The 20,412-nt window shown below is 40.5% G+C and overlaps 1 protein-coding gene across 9 annotated transcripts in view; it reads right to left on the bottom strand.

Moving 5' to 3' along the window:
- Nucleotides 1–20,412, bottom strand: part of ERC1 (ELKS/RAB6-interacting/CAST family member 1) — a 391,788-nt gene that overhangs the window by 283,919 nt on the left and 87,457 nt on the right. For 5 of the 9 annotated variants that reach the window (XM_032647173.1, XM_032647182.1, XM_032647174.1 and 2 more), the window contains exons 4-7: nucleotides 14,770–14,844; nucleotides 9,181–9,336; nucleotides 7,852–7,944; nucleotides 4,223–4,390 (exon numbers count right to left, since the gene is read on the bottom strand). In XM_032647173.1, the coding sequence (XP_032503064.1) occupies nucleotides 4,223–4,390; nucleotides 7,852–7,944; nucleotides 9,181–9,336; nucleotides 14,770–14,844 (492 nt within the window). The remainder of the gene's footprint in view (nucleotides 1–4,222; nucleotides 4,391–7,851; nucleotides 7,945–9,180; nucleotides 9,337–14,769; nucleotides 14,845–20,412) is intronic. The other 4 variants (XM_032647178.1, XM_032647179.1, XM_032647180.1 and 1 more) reach the window with 1 other exon arrangement.

Raw genomic sequence — 20,412 nt, 5'->3', positions numbered from 1 at the left:
GACCACACCTTTTCAGTTTTCTTCACTGGATCCTCTGGCATTTCCCCCTCTTTACATCTCACTCTATACAACCTTCCTCTGCAGAAACCAATTCATCCCTAAGGCTTTAGCCACTACCCCCATAATGACAGCTTCCGAATATTTATTCCTAGCCTGTTCCTAGCCCCAACCAGTTCTAAAAACCTGATATTCTAACAAAAGTTTCTGCTTTCACTGAATATTTAGTTTAGAATGAGCTTTTTTTTTTAAAATCTTTTCTTTTAAAGGACCTTTAAAGATCACCTAATGTGGTCAAACATAAATGTAAGTTAAATCTGAGTACTGTCTACTATATTATTTTCTGCATTTTTCCTGTATTTCATAAATTTTTTTTAAAGTTTATGTATTTATTTATTTGGCTGTGTTGGGTCTTCGTTGCTGCGTGCGGGCTTTTTTTAGTTGTGGCGAGCTGGGGTTACTCTTAGTTGCGGTACGCGGGCTTCTCATTGCAGTGGCTTCTCTTGTTGCACAGCACAGGCTCTAGGCGCACGGGCTTCAGTAGTTGTGGCACGTGGGCTCAGCAGCTGTGGCTCACAGGCTCTAGAGCACAGGCTCAGTAGTTGTGGCACACGGGTTTAGTTGCTCTGCGGCATGTGGGATCTTCCTAGACCAGGGCTCGAACCCGTGTCCCCTGATTTGGCAGGCGGATTCTTAACCACTGTGCCACCAGGGAAGTCCCCATAAATTTTTTAAAATTTAAATAATCTAACCAAAAACCAAAGGAAAAATTAAATAATCTAAACTACTCCTAATTTTAAAGCTGAGGAAATCAAAGCCAAAACTAAGTGACTTGCCCAAGATTACTAAGTGTAATTTCCTATCACCACATCTCCCACTGTTCCCACCTAGGAAGGAGGACGAATGAAGGGCGTTGGGTCATGAGACTGAGAGTGCACACAAGCAGACCTTTTTAAAAGGCTATTTCAACAAACTGCACTGAGTTCTGTTTGACATTCCAACAAAAGGTTGAAGAGCTCAGAGAAACTTGCAAAAGACCACAGGCAGAGATGTGCCATTCAACAGTGCACAGTTTATCTGTACAAAGGTGGCGGGGGGGGCTACAAAGTTATCATCTAAAAAAACCAGTGACGATATTTTAAACCCATTGATATTTAATATTCACCTCCAAATTCAGATAAGAACTTCATAATTAAAAAATCTATCCTAGCCACATTAAACATCTATTCTAACCTTAGGAAGTTGGTATTATTATTATTCTCAGTGACAGATGAGAAAATGGAGGATTACAGAGGTAAAATAACTCATCCAAGGTCACATAACTAATAAATGTAGAAGGCTATTTCAAGCCTAGGTCTGACTCCAAAGCCCATGCTTTGACCATAGTGCTACTAAATCCAGACCACCTCTGTGAAGGTCAACAGATTAAAGGAAATGTTCATAAAACAGGAGCAATTCCATAGATACTATATACTGTACACTGCCCAACACAAAAGGACCTCATACCATGGACCCTGAACAGGAAAAAAAAACAGGGCTTTTCCCACATCCCGTTTTTCCTTGAAGAATTTTAAAATTAAAAAAAAAACAAACTCCTGAATCCATGTTCTTTTTCATATGTGCTTAATTTAGTGATTTGAGAGCTGGATGAAAGTCTAGGGTAGCTTCAGAGAGGAGGATGAGATCACTTAAGAGCAATCATAGGGGGCTTCCCTGGTGGCGCAGTGGTTAAGAATCCGCCTGCCAATGCAGTGGACACATGATCAAGCCCTGGTCCGGGAAGTTCCCACACGCCGCGGAGCAACTAAGCCCGTGTGCCACAACTACTGAGCCTGCGTTCTAGAGCCCGCGAGCTACAACTACTGAAGCCTGCGCGCCTAGAGCCCGTGCTCCACAACAAGAGAAGCCACTGCAGTGAGAAGCCCGTGCACCACAACAAAGAGTAGCCTCCGCTCGCCGCCAACTAGAGAAAGCCCGCGCGCAGCAACGAAGACCTAATGCAGCCAAAAATAAATAAATAAAATAAATAATTTTATCTTTTTAAAAAAAGAGCAATTTTAGGAACAGAAATATAGCAATTATAGAAAAAGGTGAGAACATTCAAAGAGCTGGTTCAAACTGTCTTTTATGGGATCCAACAGGAGAAAGCTGCTTTGGAAAAAGTGAGCCTTGTCAAGTGTCACCAGAGTAATTTAAGAAAAAAAAGCAAATCCTGATAAACAGGCATATAACATTCATATAATCACCCCAAATTCAAAAGGAAGTTAGCTTTTCTACTGTTATCTTTTAGAATGAGACCCTTATATTGGAGCAGTTGTCCTAATAACTTACAAGGGTAATTACTGAAACTCAGTTAGTCCTAAAAACAAATATAAAAACCATCCAAGAATGACCACAAATACAGTCTTTGTTCTCTATGGTACAAGAAACCAATCACAAGCCCATCTGTGTGAGACCTAGCTAATAAGAACACTATTTCAGAGGGTGGTACAAAGAGAAGGATGGGTTGCCAAGGGGAAGAAGTCATCTATTAGACTGTGACAAGCTTTTAAGTGTTTGCATTATCATTAACCAACTGCCTGGTCCCCTGGTTCCCACACCTGCCACCTCCATCCAAAACTATCACAGCAGCAAACTTGGCAACAGGCTCACCTCCAAAACACTGGTGCCCTCTTTTGACCCTTTTGTAGTACTGCATGCATACCAGGCATTGATGTGAAAAACTCTAATAAAGCCACAAATTAATAAATTTGCAGGTTAACGTTTTTCAGATAATTCTATATTTGCAATTCCCTGAATAAACCTTAATTTAGCTTGATAAAAATATTAAATAGCAGACCGTCTACATAAAATTTATGCCAATGAAAAGAAAAGCAACAAGCATCTCTTACCATTTTAACAGTTTACATATATTAGCTGAGAGTATTACAAGAATTAGAATGATGCCAATAACTGACAAAGACCTTACTATGTGCCAGGCACTAGGAGTAGAGAAATTAGTTTAATGCTAACAACCTAATGAGGCAGGAACTCCTCTTCATCTTACAGATGTAAAACGAGGCACAATGAACTTAAGTAATGTGCCCAGGACCCTGCACCTGGTAGCAAGTGGTAAAACTGAAGTTCACACTCAGTAACTGTGAGGCCAGAGCCAGAGCCTTATTTATCCCAAAAGAGCCCTCTGAGGTATCACGATAAAATGAAACGTGATCAAAATAGAAAAAGTATAATTCGTAAGGAAAATTATAAATACATCATCCAAATCTCTCATTTTCAACAAAATCCCAAACTGTAAAAAAATAAAATACTATATGAAACATTTTGGTCATTTTCCCATTCCTGCTCGCGTGAAGATTCTGAACTTCTGGGTCTGAGATGTTTCATGCATTCTTTTTACTACCCATTCCTTTTCTCATTACACTATGCCTTTATTTATCTATTATCTTGTTCTTTAAAAGAAAAGAAAAAGTTAATCCATACTATATGCTTTATTTTTCTTCTAGACAGCAGAACGGCTTACCTATTCCTACCTAAATTCTCTATTCCACTGAGATCTTTAGAAAATATTTTCCTTAAGACAGCAAATCCAAATAGCATCATCAATTCCTTCTCATTGCAAATATGATAGATTCTCATCTGTCTGGAATTATTTAGTGTGTTCCTACCTCTAATCAAGGCTGGCAGACTAGATAACCCTCTAATATTTCTAAAAACGCTAACTTTATTTTCAAACAGGACATGAAGGCACGTGTCTAATAACCTGCAGTTCAAAACAAGATTTATCTCAAACATTTCTAGATTCCACAGTTTGCTTACTCAAAGCTATTCATAATACCAAAACTTAAGGACACTTAATAACCCAACACCGGCTGACCAAGCTCACTCCCATTCACGACTGAAAGATTTACCACGGGTGAGGACAAATGCTTTTACAACTACCTTTTCATTTCATATCATTAGTTTAAAGTCTACTTAGAAGCACAGACTTAGTCAAAGTCTGAAGTATCAAAAACATATATTAACTGCACTGGTTTAATTTGTTACATACAAGAACAATAGAAACAAGATGGCTATAGTTTAGTACTATAACTGACCACATCGCTAAAGAAGCCATCATAATATTATTCATAACTCCCGTATCTCAACACAACGAGAAGTGCACAGGTAATACACAAGGAAAGGTGCCAAGGAATGGGCTCCGTGCAAATCCCACAACTCCTTTTACCTCGGTTTGCAGGATGGCAGCCCTCTGCTCCTTAGCAGTCAAGGACTCCTTCAGCACTTCAATGTGTTGCTTGCTGTCTGAGAACTGGTTGGTGAGTGTTTCTAGCTTTGTCTGTAGGGCTAGTAGTTCTGTGTCCTTTCTGGACAGCTCCTGCTTCACCTGACCAATCTAGAGAAGAAGAAAAAGCAGTATAAGGAAAAAAGAAATAAAACCACCACCTCTGATCCGGGTCTGTGACAGATCCACGTCAAGATACACAGCATTAACTTTATGACAGGACACAATTCATCTTTTTGCATCATCTAATCTTAGCTGACCACCCCCCCCAAAAAAAACAAAGCTTATTCAACTAATAGCAAAATTTCCAGTTTTCATTTATTGTCTCCCCTAAACTTTTGAAATCCGTTAGAAAAGGAGTGGAAGAAGAAAAATCCCAATTCACTTAGATGACTATGAGACAGCAGTAAGCATCTGAACATGACTAAAGCAGTTTTCATCTTATTAAGTCGTAAGAAACTTCAACTCATACAGCAGGATTAGTGTAGATGGAACACAGAAAGAAAAAAGAAACTTCCTACTATTGCCATTTAAACTCAAAAGCTGCACATTTATTTTTTCATTGTTATTTTTTCATTCTCAAATGAAAGTGTACATAAAGTCCTTCTTAAAAAGCCACTTTAGTGTTATAAGGCATTATAAACATGTGCTTTCTAAAAATTATGTAATTTTGAGGAGTTACGGGTACTGACCTAAAAAAAAGATTCCACCTACAAAGTTATATTACCTACAACATGTCATATCAACTAAATGGATAAAAGTATATAACCTAAATAAAGAACGCATCAAATCTCATTCTGTAAGAATCTACACGTGTAATCAAATTTGAATTACTCTGACAGAGCAATCCATCAATCGATAGGTGCCACTCACTCGCCCATAAATTTTTCTCATCTTAACTTAGAAAACATTTAACATCAAACGTCTCCTTTATATTTCTACTGTTTCTAAGAATTTTTACTCTTTTATTCTTCTTTTTTTTTTCGGTACGCGGGCCTCTCACTGTTCTGGCCTCTCCCGTTGCGGAGCACAGGCTCCGGACGCGCAGGCTCAGCGGCCATGGCTCACGGGCCCAGCCACTCCGCGGCATGTGGGATCTTCCCGGATCGGGGCACGGACCCGTGTCCCCTGCATCAGCAGGCGGACTCTCAACCACTGCACCACCAGGGAAGCCCTTACTCTTTTATTCTAAATGTAAGCCAAATTAACAGAAATCGTATCTGTTTTTACATTATATCTACTGCCTAAGCAAGGTAGCTAGCTATACACTAAAATATAGACTCTTGGAAGTATAAATTTGACAAGAAGTCAGTAATCTCAGTATCACTGAGGAAACAAAAAATACTTTTTAAAAAGCTGAATGTATCTAAAGTATTTTGACTGTAATAATCTTAGGCATAAGGGACAAAGTTTTTGTGAATAATTTCCCATGAGAAAGTATGAAATAAATTTTACTGTAATTAAAATTACTTTTAAGGAGCACTAAAAATAAACTTATAATTTACTGCTCTGTTTCAGCAGGAAGATAAGCATTTTTCTCATATGCATGAAATCTCTACTTACAAATATAATATTCATTCAACAAACATTTCTGTGTGCTCACTGTATGCAAAATACTTGCAGCTGGAAAGGACATCAGTGGAAGACAGCTGTCAACAGCAGCTACTTCCATCCTGTAACACAGATACGTACCCAGGAGCTGCCACATACTGTAACGGTGTAGCATCTTTCATGACATTCCTTTACCAACGTCCCACCCCTAACAAACAGAAGGCACTAAAAACGCACTTGTGGTATGAATAAATAGTCAGGGGAAACGTTCAAAATGTTCTCACCTCATCAGCTAAAGAACTATGGCTTAAAGATTACTCAAATTTCCAGCTACCTCTGGACCATGTGATCAAAAATAACTATAAAATCTCACTTTCCTCATCATCTGCATTACTAAATAATCCTCAAATAATGCTATACTGACCATAAAGACTGAGAAAACGAAGAAAATATCCTAAACAGAAGAGTTTAGAGGCACAAATTTTCCTTAAAAGTTAGGAGCATAGGGCTTCCCTGGTGGCGCAGTGGTTGAGAGTCCGCCTGCCGATGCAGTGGACGTGGGTCCGTGCCCCGGTCCGGGAAGATCCCACAGGCCACGGAGCGGCTGGGCCCGTGAGCCATGGCCGCTGAGCCTGCGCGTCCGGAGCCTGTGCCCCACAATGGGAGAGGCCACAACAGTGAGAGGCCTGCCTAACGCAAAAAAAAAAAAAAAAAAAAAAAAAAAGTTAGGAGCATAAGGCTTTTGCAGTCAATCCCATGTGAGAACGAATGAGTGTGTCTTCTTGGGTAACTACCTCTCTAAGCCTTGGTTTCCTAATCAGTAAGATGGAGAAAGCAAACCAGTGCCACTGTACTGCATACAGATTAAACCAAAAAAATGTATAGAATGTTTAGCCTGTTGCTCGACACAAAAAGAAATTAATAACACTAGCTGAGGAAAAAAAAGTTATAGATCAGCTTCTCCTCTAGACAGTACATGGTTACAACAAACCAAATTGGATCCTTTTAGACAAAATATCTCACTTTTCTATCTATACTATAAAGTGGTCCACAAATAGCAAACACTAAACTAGCACAAGTGTTTTTTTTTTTTTCTTTTAATGCTGCATTCCAGTCTTATTCTACCGTAATTTTCAGAAGCAGTTTTCTTCCTGACACTTGTGAGACAAATGTGTGCACAGCCTAGTATAGGGCAGTGGAGTGCAGAGCTTACCAGCACAGGTTCTGGAACCAAATGGCTTGTGTAAAACTCAAACTCTGCCTCTTACTAACTGTGTTTCCTGAGCACCACCGTGTTACCTCAGCTTCCTTATACATAAATTGGGTTGAGAATATACCTACCTTAGTAGGTTATAAAATGCTTATAATAAGTACTCAAGTGTTAGCTATTTTATTATAATCATTTTATCATAGTTTGAAATGGAATTTCAAGTTCTCTAGACAGATGATTGAGCTACTAAATAGATTTAGAGACTTTAAGTTTCATGCTACTTCTAATTTACTACATAACTAAATGAGCTAATCACTTCAATACACCTGTTTGTTCCAAAGAAAGTAAAATTTGTTGCAAAATCACCTATCGGGGACTTAAAGATGATGCCTACATATGAAGGTAAAGCACTTCACTCAAGAAATCAGATTGAAATAAACCCTGGGTGATGGACCTAGAACATCTGCGCATTCTTTGTACCTAAGAAGAGAAAAGAGACCATTCACATAAATCAACAAGTTTCTGGTAACAGGAAAGGAGTCGAGAAAAAACAGCTTTGAAGCACCATCCACACAGTGGCAAAGCAACAGTAAAAAACCAGGAACAGGGCTTCCAGAGCACATGAGGGTTCGCTGCACACAGGGCGGCACGTGGGTCAAACGGGTGAACAGGAGTCGGTTAAAGAGCAGAGCAGGCTGGTTAGTGCTAGTACCGGGCAAAGCTGCCGACCACAGAGTGAAAGTGTGAGCACCCAGAGCCAGAGCAGCAGGGTCCCACTGTGGGATCACTGCACGCAAAGGGTAAATCTTACGGCAAAGACCTCGGCCTGAAGACCAGCCGCTCTCTTTTTCAGCTCCTCCCCTTGAGCCTCTTTCGAATTTAGCTCCTCCTTCAGTTGCTCTACCTGTCACGACATTGTTATTCTTTTTCACTCATGTGTCAACTTAGGTCTTTTTATTATCTGCTTTTGAGCCAGAGCAGTAACTGGAAATAACAATAACTCATATAACACAATCAAATCTGTTCCCCTAATTTCCTCTTCAAAGGACCCTAGATGGGCTCACTATTTTCACAGGGTAATGGACTGAAATGTGCTAATCAGCAAATGGGAAGCGGAGACAATATTTTATTTTGTTCTCAACTTAGAATGATAAGTCAAAACTAACAGAAAGTTGGATATGTGAAGTTTTAAGTTCTAAAAGTTACATGAAATTGGCCATAGTCATTGATAACAGATTCTTAAAATAACAGAGGAATATTCTACTGACTTATATGCAGGTATGGGTATCACAGAAAGAAGCCAGAAACTGCATCATTAAAGGAACAGTTTTCACTTCTGAGACATTAGCGAACTAACACAATTGGGATATGGGGGGCAGGGGGAGGAGAAGGAACACTTATTTTCTAGCTAATATTTTACAATTGAAATTATGATCTTTAAAACACCACAGACCTGATAAACTGATAACTGTAATAAACTAAATCCTCCAATTTACCTAAAATAGTTTATAGAATCAAAATAAATGCCTTTGGCTCTAAGGAAGGAATACTGTGACTGCGGTTATAATACAGACTGATATGTCTCAGCAATGCTTATCCTACTGTACATACACCCCAAGTGCACGTGGGAAACAATAAACCTGAGACACATGGGTCTTCTCCAAGGGAGAGCACAAAGGGGTTTCCTTTAGGGAACTGTGTTTGAAGGGAAAACGCGGTTTTATTTAAGCCATTTCAGGAACAAAAAGGGGAGGTGGATTCAGTCTCTTAGGCTGAATTTCACTTCTAAATTTGTTCACAAGACATCGAGAACACGATGTTTCATATGGTGAGAAAAACTCATCTGGATGTAATCCTACTAATGGCCTCAGAAGTACTGGTAGACATGAAATGTTAAACCGTGATAATACACACTTAGCCTCATACAAGTAATGTTTCTTTTAAGTGAAATTTGAAATAGCCATACAACATCAGTAATTCTGACTTTAATTCTGGAAAGTTCTATCTGAAAGAATTACGGTACAAGTATTCTTCCCTGAAGCCTGATAAAACAGCATGAAGTCCATCATCACTACAGAAGTAGGAACATGCACCAATTTTTCAAGCCCCATTTAAAAATTACAGTATCACACACCATTACCTTGTTTTTCATAAATTTAGAATGGCTCCGATAGACTTCCATTTGCTTCATTTCTTCCTCTCGTTCTTCAGTACTCAAAGCCCCGTTCGATTTCAGCATCTGAATCTCCTCTTCCAAGTCTCGGAGCCCACGCTCCATAGAGGAAATTTTTGAATCCTGAGGACAAAGGAAGATTTAGACATTAAAGTATTCTCAAAAAGCCAGAGAGGTTGCACAAGCCTGTCTTTACAGATGTGAAATTTAATAAAGATAAACAAATATGTAGAAATATTACAACTGGTGCCTTGCTTCTAAAATATATCCTTCATGGCCATATGGTGGAGAGGAGGAGGACTGAGATCTATAGTATGATTTTTTCCTCTAGCCTTTCCTCTGCACCCTTTTGATTAAAGTTGAGAGTATTAACTGAAGAAGTAGAAGCAATGGAAAACTAGTTAAAGTTTCTTAGTACTTTATGGTCAACAAACTTCTAGTGAAAACATTTGTAATATTAACAGTAAAGCCTTTTCTAGCTGTAATATTTTATTGTTTTACTTGATGACTTCTAAAAGGCTTACTTATGCTTCCAAAGGAGTGGGGAAAAGAGTAAGAAGGTGTCAAAGACTTACACAATAATTTGTATAACCCTATCTGCAATAATAAAGGTCTGATAACCTCCCACTGCAGAAAAACAAAGGGATGGATAATTATGTTAACAGTTACATTTTATCACACAGTGGTCCCGACTTATCCACAGTTTTACTTTCCGTGGTTCTGCTTTCTGCGGTTTCAGTTACCTGAGGTCAACTGCGGTCAGAAAATATCAGATGGAAAATGCCAGAAAAAAACAATTCAGAAGTTTTAAACTGTGCACCGCTGTTCCAATCAATATGATGAAATCTCACACCATCCCATTCTGTCCCACCGGAACGTGAGTCAGCCCTTTGTCCAGTGCGCCCCTGCCCGTCACTCACAGCAGCCACCTCGGTTATCAGATGGACAGTCCTGGCAACACAGTGCTTGTGTTCAAGTGACCGTTTTTATGTGACAATATTTTATTTAATACCGTCCCCAAAGCACAAGGGTAGTGATGCTGGCAATTCAGATTTGACAAAGAGAAGCTGTAAGGTGCTTCTTTTAAGTGAAAAGGTGGAAGTTCTCACTAAGAGAAAAAATCATATGCTGAGGTTGCTATGATCTACAGCAAGAACGAATCTTCCAGGAGTGAAATTGGGATGAAGGAAAAAGAAATTTGTGCCAGTTTTGCTGCTGCACCTCAAACTGCAAAAGGTATGACTACAGTGCACGACAAGTGCTTAGTTTAGATGAAGAAGGCATTAGATTTGTGCAGTAAGATACTGAGAGAGAGAGAGAGAATGAGACCGATTCACGTAACTTCCATTACAGCATACTGTTATAACTGTTCTATTTTACTATTAATTACTGTTGTTAATCCCTTACACACTGTGCCTAATTTATAAAATTAATCATAGGTGTGTATAGGAAAAAACAGAGTATATATAGGGTTCGGTACCATCTGTGGTTTCAGTCCACTGAGGGTGGTGGAACCTATCCCCCGCAGATAAGGGGAGGTTACTTACTGCATTAGTAATCTTACTTATTCGCTACACTTCACCATGCATGTGAAGTATCTCATAATGATTTCTAAAAAGAAACATCACTGTCCTTATAAATCAGCATCACCACAAATATCACCTCCTAGTACAACAACCATCTACACTCATTTCCTTGGTTTTGTCTGTCACAGTATCTAGTTTATCCCCAGATTACTTTAGATGTCATCAATTACAGAAAAACTGCTACACAGAATAGATACTTTATAGCTGCATACGCTTATTCACCTAAGAAGTAAAGACCTCAAAGAGCATAAATGCAGTATAGCTTTACGTTATTTGGAATTTTAGAGAAACCATTCCTTTAGGAAGAAATTTTGAGACTGACTTCCTCTTTTCACTTTACCTCGAGCCTGTCTTGACTGACTTTCCTTGCTATCTGAGAGTGTGCCGATGAGTTAAAGGATTTATCATGAGACAATTACAACTAGCTAGTTTTAGGTTTGGGGGAGAAGCGAGGGCTGTACTCCTCTGACTTGCATTGCATTACCTTTAAAAATAACACAACAAAAATTCTCTTTTACAAATCTATTCAAATGCAACTTACATTTAGTTCAAAATTAAACATATTAAATTAACACAATCAGAGACGTTCTAAACCTAAACCAGGATTTTGATTTACTCGTTTAAAACTATCCTGGCCCATAAAGAATAAAAAAATGACTTCAAATGCACTATCTGAAAATCCCAACACAGACAGAGAGGCAGCTCTTGACCAAATCAGACACTCACTATCAAATCAGGCACCATAAAATCTGCACCTAAAAAGGGACCATAACTGCAGCTCTGAACGCCATGAGGCAGAAAAAGAACCTTCCAGGCTACTTTCTGGGATGAGGCCAGAAAATTAATGCCTGATATGTTGGACTAGTTGTAGCACCGACCAGTACTCAGGCTGGGTTTCTTTGAGGACAGCCCTTTCCAAGGAGGATTCTTACTCCTAGAATGTATAATAACAAAATAAATAAAGTTTTTATCATCTTACTACTCTATACTTGCCCAGCCCTGGGTCTCCCATCATTAATCAACCAACCCCACTGAGTCCACTGAAATCCTCTGCTCCTTGTTAAATTTCCCAAATCCTCAACTTTTTTTTCAAAAGTTGTCTCCCTGATCTAAGTAAACCCAGGCTTTCCCAAAGGATAGAATTTCCCCGAACGCTCTCCAGTGAAGTCCACTAATCCCCCAGCATCACAGAGTGGCAGGGAGAAGTGTGGGCACCTCCAGGTTCCTCGATGCTGCTCCCATTTATTTATTTATTTTGCGGTACGCGAGCCTCCCACTGCTGTGGCCTCTCCCATTGCGGAGCACAGGCTCCGGACGTGCAGGCTCAGCGGCCATGGCTCAGGGGCCCCGCCGCTCCACGGCATGTGGGATCTTCCCGGACCGGGGCACGAACCCGCGTCCCCTGCATCGGCAGGCGGACTCTCAACCACTGCGCCACCAGGGAAGCCCGCTGCTCCCATTTTAAAGCTCACACTCCTCTTCACTCTCCCTCCGCACAGCTGCCATCTAGGGGCTCCCCCGCCACTCCCGCCCACTGAAGAAGTCTTCAGCACCCGGCTGACAATAGATCTCTCCTTCAAATGCCACTCTTGCCATAATCCTAGGATTTCAATGTCCGACTTCCTTGACGTCCGTAATTCCAACGCCTGCATCCTCCGGTCCATTTTAGCTATCCAGTTTACAAGACCACATCACCCAGGACTCTCCTCCCAGGCCTGACACACCGTCACTCACATTAACTGCTGCTCTTGCATCTCAGAGTCCTCCACCTCCCTAACTTCTACGTTTTCTCCCAACCTGTCCATCCATTCTGAATTCTCTTCCTTCTTCTCCAGGCTACATCCCTGGACTGATCATCCCAACTACTCCTTCACCTCCACCCTCAATTCACTTGCATCCCAGTAATTCTGCTGTATCTACCCAGCAAAACTCTAACCCTAGAGCAGTCCAGTAATTCCTCCCTGCTCCTCCACTGCTAAAGGGAAAAGAAAAAGTTAGAGAAGGGAGAAGGAAGCAGAGGGAAGAAAGTGGGAGAAAGGAGGAGGGAGAGGAGGAGGAGAGCGAAGAGGATGTTACGTCACCTTGAAGACAGCTGGCCTCTTTTATAGTCCACCATCACCTCCTTTCCCATTTCCCCCAAAGACCAGTCTAGACCTTCATGATCCTCTCAAGCTCATGCCACACTCTCAGCATCTCAGCTACTTCATCTGCAATTTCAACATAACATCCACCTGACCCCACTGGGCCACCAGAATCTCAGTCTCTTGCTTCTTAGCAGAATGGCTGGAGGTTAACACAACTTAAAATAGATCTACTGCCAGTTAAAACCAATACACTTCCCTCTGCCATCAAAAGGCAAGCAAAATACTTCTGTGAACATAGGTACACTCGTGTGTTTTTAGGTTCCAACAGGGATCAGGAAATAACATGTACAAATAAACTTGTGGGAAATGTAAACATGTAATTAAACCTTTCTAGAGGCCGTTTACAAGATTACGTTCAAGACTGAATTGTCTAACTATAAAGAACCCAGGATCCACTAATTTGCTATTTGTTTAGTAAACCCTTTCCCCAGTGAGAATAAAGATGTATACAACAATAAAAACATAGTTTTAAGAGGAAATCATCTAAATTAAGAGAACCATTCTGATAACTGTACTTGAGAAGCATCTATTTTCATAAAACTGTTTATATACCAACAACTAAAGATTCTTGTCACATCAACAAACATTAAATGAAGGCACATGATGCAAAACACCGTGTCAAACTTTTCAGGGGATACAAAGAAGTTAAAAAAAGAGACAGAGAGGGATGGAGGGGTAGAGGGAGGGGTCCCTATCTGTAAGAGTCTTCTAGCTCTTGCAAGAAAGAATATGTGGTTAATAAAAATAATAATAGCAGAGCAGCTAACACTGACTGAATGTTTACTACGTGCCAGGTCCTGTTTAAAGTGTTTTACTTGTTTTAACTAATTTAAACCACAGAAGAACCCATGGGATAGGTACTATTGTTATCACCATTTATCAATAAAGAAATTAAGGCATGGAGAGGTTAGGTTACTTGTTCTACGTCATACAACTGGTTAAATAAAGCCAGATTTTGAATCCAGGGAATTTAACATAGAAGGCAAGTGCTTAGTCACCAATCACCATAACGTTCAGCCTGAAGATTTCTAACTACTCAGTAACTTAAAGCAGAGGTTTTCAAAGTATAGTCCGTGAAAACCTGGGGGTGCCTCCCAGCCCTTTTGAGAAGGCAAAACTATTTTCATAATAATACTACAACTTTATGTGCCTTTTCCACTGTGTTGACACATGCACTAAAGGTATAAAGGACAGGCAAAAGCGTTCGCTGCCTCTGGACAACAGCGTCAAACCGTACTAGCGGTCAGTGTATTCTTCAGTGTCAGCGCTCTCAGACAAAAAAGAAAAATAAGAAAGAACATTTTTAAAACACTGGCTCACTTAGGAATGTCCCTGGTGACTTTTCATATGCTCAACCCTTGAGTATGTATCTTTGTACCATTCTGTGTGATGAAACAGGAAGGGGAGGCCCGGCTGCTGCGTCCTGGGTGTGATGCTGCTCCCAGGACAGCACTGGATGTTCTGTGAGCTGCAAGCTGAATCAGGTACTTTTTTCACGGAACCCTATTCTTACTCGAGAGAAGAACTGACACACAAACTTGGTATTTGGCAGACATTTTCTTAAAAACAAATGAAATGAGTCATTTTAAGAGAATAAGGGGGCCTGATATCAAAAGCTTTGAGAACAGCTGACTCCAAGAAATGCTGGAGGAAACGAAACTGAAGTTCATTTAATGTGTCGTTTTCATTAAGTCTTACTATTTCTTCTCAGCCTACAAAATGAGTGAACTATTATTACATACCACTTTCTTAAACTCACACATGAAAGTGTGATCACTTGAAAGTGTGAAATGACACATAAGATTCCTTAGGAAGTTCTCACTTACCTTCATTTCGATAACAGTTTGCAGAGCTTTAGTTTTGGCAGAATCGGGGGCATTCTCAAATCTCCGATGCATCTCCTATACAAGAGAAGCAAAAAAGAGAGTAAGTGTCCTCCTTTTCACTCTCATTTTTTCAAGAGGAGAGTGGAGAAGCAAGGGAGTAGTAGTTACATGCAAAGATGACTACCCCGGCCTTGTAAGATACTCTGATCCACTTTCTGTCTTCCTGACCTTTCCCTGTGGACCAGGGAGCACACAGACTGCATTCAGGCTAAGGGGCACAGGAGGGTCCCCATCTCTGCACACCTGGTTGTACACGGTAAGTCACACAGACCCCAGCCACCACAAGAGGTGAAGCTCCGGCACATCCCCATGTTGTGTGTCACTCTTCCACAGGACTCTGAGACATATTATCAGAACTCCAAACAATCCAAAAAGGGGATTAGAAATAGTCCCTTTTTAAAAGGAGAAATCAGGACTTCCCTGGTGGCGCAGTGGTTAGGAATCCGCCTGCCGATGCAGGGGACACGGGTTCGAGCCCTAGTCCGGGAAGATCCCACATGCCGCAGAGCAACTAAGCCCGTGTGCCACAACTACCGAGCCTGCGCTCTAGAGCCCATGAGCCACAACTACTGAAGCCCGTGCGCCTAGAGCCTGTGCTCCGCAACAAGAGAGGCCACCGCAATGAGAAGCCCGTGCACCGCAATGAAGAGTAGCCCCCACTCACCGTAACTGGAGAAAGCCCGTGCGCAGCAACAAAGACCCAACACAGCCAAAAATAAATAAATTTATTTAAAAAAAAAAAAGAAAAAGGAGAAATCAAAGTAGCCACAGTCCACACTGCACAAAACAACTGAAAGCATTTGTGTTGACGACCTCCTTTGCATAGCATCCTCCCCCAGAGCAACAACCACCGGGCTACCTACGATGGAAATCTCTCTCTAGAGGGGCTACGATCAGAAAGAAAAAGAAGGTAAGACTGCTGAACAAGTTTCCTAAACAGTCTACCTGTAGCAAATAGCAGAAAAACATAGCTATTTTTTTTCAATCCAAATGTCAGTGCGTTCAGGATCAGAAAGGAAAGAAGGAGGTGGTAGAATATCACAGTTGGGGTCTTCAAGGATCCCCCTGAAGTTACCAGACCTCCTCAGGCTATCTTCTTGTCAGATTCTGTCGATGTCTCTGAGTCAGCCAGTACTTCCAGAGTACCCCGGTACAGCCCCTAGTGATGGCAGAGAATACAGATGGAGACTTCCCATCTGAACAGTGCTGGTGAAACTCTAGCCCTGCCCTTGCTCTGCCCATCTGACATGTATATAGATGTTTACTAGGTCACTCAAACGTATTTCATTCAAAACAAAACTCGTGATTTTCTCCTCTTTAACTAGCCCCTCCTCTGAAGGCCGATGAGTGTTGCCCATCTCCTTGAACGGCATTGCCCTGCCGGTGGTTCAAGCCAAACAGCAGTGTCTCCTTTCATTCCTCCCACACCTTCACTACCTACCACCTTCTAGAGCAGGTCCTAATTGTTCCAGCTTCAAAAGAGTTCTTGAATTTATCATTTCACTCCACTTCCAGTCTAGTTTAAGCCTAGATTACTACAACAGCCTCGAGTTAAGTTTCCTTTCATTTCCTCTGTCCATTTTAAAGAAAGCAGTGGTGTACTCTAGATAAGGCATCAACAAATCACGGCAATAGTCTGGTTTCAATCCTTCAACGAGTTTCCTATTTACTTCTCACCCTCTACCAGGTCAACACAATCTGATTGTAACAGACAGAAGACTAGCCCTCCTGTCATAGCTATGTTAAAATTAGACAAAAATGCATAAAGCAACTGTTTTCAGACACTGGAAAACAAGCAGCCCAGGACTATGATCCTTGAGAGAAGAGACACTAACAAGGTTATGGTCCGGACGTGCTATCCAATATGTGACGCAGGGAGAGGAAGACCAAACGGAAAACAGCAGTCCCGCAGAGCTCAGAAGACAGATCAGTGGGTAAGAGCCCCAAAGACAGTAGAAATGTGCAGAGCAGAATGACACAGAGGAAGACGCTAGCCAGAAAAGCAGCAGTGTCTGATCTGACAGGGGTCCCCCGGAGTCTTTGACCAAATACTAAGCCTGCATGTACAGGGAAAGACTCCACAGTGTTCAAGAACAACTACTGGGGACAGAACAACTACCAGAGAGCTACGAGTCGAGCAACTACCTGAACTCACATGGGGCTGGGAAGAATTCAAGCTCCAAAGAGCCAAAGTGGAGAGAACATCAGAGGCACTGAGCAGAGACACCAGGAAGGCCACATCTTAGGAGTAGAGACAGTCTAGCCCTGGAGGGGAGGCTACCTAGACTAGAGCCAACAGAGTGTAAAAGCAAGTTTCCTTAAGGATCGAGTTAATCCACAATTAACCCCTGCAAGATAAAACACTTCATTAAGACAGTAAAATGCAGAACACATTAATCCAGGACAAAATCTGAACACATTAGCTCAGGCCATAATCACATCTCACCTGCATTAAAACAACAAATTCATCAGTTACCCCCCAGCCTCTAGTTTGCCCACACTGAATCTACTCCCTACACTGTAAACAGGTGACAAATTGGGCACACAGAGATTTAATACTATGTTTAATAAATGACTGAAAACTTTAAAATGTAACAAAAATAAAATGAATCCTGCTAATTGTAAATAATCATCACCTCTTAATGAAGTCCTCTATCCTACACTTCACATTTTTCACTTAATATTTCTGCATCTACTTGAAATACTAAAACTGCATTTCTTTGTAATATCTCACAATTCAGACCCTGAACTAATTTCATCTGACGCCTTTCCCATTACCTACTTCCAGATTAGGGAAATTTCCAAATGCTTTACAGTGAAACTATTACAATTTCATTTTAAACTCTAGCAAGCATATCAGCAATATATAAGGAAAGAAATCCATTTGAATAAAAAAAAATCCTCCTCTGCTAAGGAACTACGGTGCACTTTAAACCACTCGCAGGCATAAAGTTTCCCGTTAAGATCTTGTAAAACCTATCAGTCATAACAGATTTCCGTGCAAAGGCCTGCGCATTAAAGCTCATTATGAACACATCCTGCAGTCAGTGGGCTGACCAACTCCCCTTTCCCAGAGAGCACATCGAGCCTCTGACTCCTGCACTGTTAATAAAGGCAGAGGACTCTGGGAATAAAAAAGAATGTACCATTCCGACAAATGTAAGAAGTCGAATGTGCTAGTGCTTGCTTTATTTCCCTCTTTTTAGCCTGAAAATTTGCACTGCACAGAAATTAAAGTAAAGTACAGGCAGAATTATCTGGATCTTGTTATACCGTCAACTGTGGTACACGGTAGAAAATGTGTTCAGTTCCTCTCACTGATTTGCTAAAGAATAATGACTAGAGAAAGAAAACAAACAAGTTAGGAACAAAATTTATCCGTTGTTCGTAGTTTCTTTCTTTTTAAAAGTAAGTCAACATTTACATACACAACTGAGAGGAAGGAGCATTTGTGACTGAAAAGTAGTACTTATGTCTGAAATTTCTTTCTTTCAAGTTTCAGGTTTTAGCCTCCAGCACACCCTTGGTTCAAGGGTAGACGTCCCTTCGGCAGATTTCAATCCTCCACACAAGTTCTGGCTTTACTGTACTCCACACGGAGAAGTGAAGAAGGAACCCTCTCTACTCTTCCTGTACCTCAACTCCGCCGTTGTAAGACAGCACTGCACTTTGACCCTTTACCATCTCAAGTAACGGCATGCTTCTGAGAAAACATACCTTCCTGTCAAAATGGAAATGAGGTACAAATGACACACCAAAAAAAAGATGAGGAAGGATAACCTGAATCAAGTTATGCGATGCAACTGTTCACACTTTCCAAAGTCACTAGGCAAGGGCAAACTAACTAGGGACGCTTTTTCTTTTTTAATTCTTCCTACTCTTTTGTCCAAGGTTTTTATTTTTTTTCTATATATGTTTATTTCTCTTTTTTTCCCTCTAACCTCCTCTGCTTTTACCTTACAACTGCCAAAGATACAGACAGGCATTCCTCAGACATGTTAGAGCCAGAATTCCTAGCCTAGAACCTAGTTAAAGAGTAGGGCTTTTAAACCTCAAACACTGCTGCAAATCTTATCATGAGAGCAGTTGTACTAAACAAGATTTGTTGACTGAAATATTATAGAGACAAAAATTAACATACGTGTAAATGTTTTAAAACAAATTCGTATTTTAATTTCTTTTTTTTTTTTTTGGCCGTGTCGTGCATCATGCGGATCTTAGTTCCCCGACCAGGAATCGAACCCATGGCCCCTGCAATGGAAGCGCAGAGTCCTAACAACTGGACCGCTAGGGAATTCCCAACAAATTAGTATTTTATTCATCACAATAGGATCTACATTTCAAAAAAACAGGAGCACATATAGAACTGAAATATTTATTCAGCCTATAGACAATGCTTGGTATGCATATGGATAGCCGATCCAAAAATTCCATAGCCAATTCAGGTATGTTCTGCCAACAGACTGAGAACCAAACTTTGGTGTACCACAGAATCACCCGTAAAGCCTGTTAAAACTCCATACGCCTGGCCCCAGGCACTAACCACGTCTTGACTGTAGCTCAGTATGTGTCCAATAGATGTCTTCACGCTTCTATCCATCAAAGGAAAGGCACTCCAGTAAACAATACAAAATCTAACAATAAGTCACGTAACAATGTAATTTCAGTACAAACAGAAAATACAATGCTTAATTTAATTTTTGTTTCTCTTCTTTGGCTTTTATTTGGGGGAATTATTTACCTGCTAGCTACAGAATCATGTTCATAAACAAAATGGAAAACTAAATCACAAATGTTCCTGGATATGAATGCCATTTTAATGTTACTGTATTTCATCAAATCTAAGATGCCACTGATTGTAAGGCAAACCACTGTTTAATGTGCTGGAAAGAAAAGAAGGAAATGCCTCCAAATAAACCATGACCCAAGCGTCTATCATTCAGAATTTTTATTTTATACTGATTGCAAGACCCTTTTTTGCTTATTTAACCATAAAGTTTAATCATATATCATTCTGAACTGTTTTATAACTTTCTCCATACCAATAACTGTTTGTTTCAGTGCTGATTCACAGCATAATATTACTGAAGACATAATGAACAACAGCTAAAGTTAACATGAGAAATAGCAAAAACGCTCACAACATTGACTAAAATGAGCAGCTGTTAACTGTGAGTACACAGGCAAACAAATAGAGCAGGACTGCGGCCTTGATGACAGAGATTTTAAGATGCCATCAAGGATCAGACTTATTAACTCAATTTCATACTGTTGAGATGGGAAAAACTATGAGCCTTGGAATTGATGAAAACCCGCTTTTTTAAAAGATGGACAATAATCCAATAATAATAAAACCTATGGATATCCCAGCGTTGCCAGCTCTCAATTCTTTCTGCCTTTCTTGACACACTAGTGATAGAATGTACCATAGCCATTTCAAGTCACCACTCACCCAACCTACAGTTGTTAAGTTCTTTATTAGACTTCCTTGTTCACTCGTAATTCTCCCTCCCCCATTTATTCTCAACACAGCCAGAGTAAATTTTAAAAGCTATACTAGATTACTCCCTTGATTAAACATTG

This window comes from Phocoena sinus, chromosome 10 (assembly GCF_008692025.1).
Source record: "Phocoena sinus isolate mPhoSin1 chromosome 10, mPhoSin1.pri, whole genome shotgun sequence".
Classification (NCBI taxonomy): Eukaryota; Metazoa; Chordata; class Mammalia; order Artiodactyla; family Phocoenidae; genus Phocoena; species Phocoena sinus.
Note: the sequence above shows the minus strand (reverse complement) of the source record. Positions and strands in the feature narration are given on the sequence as shown.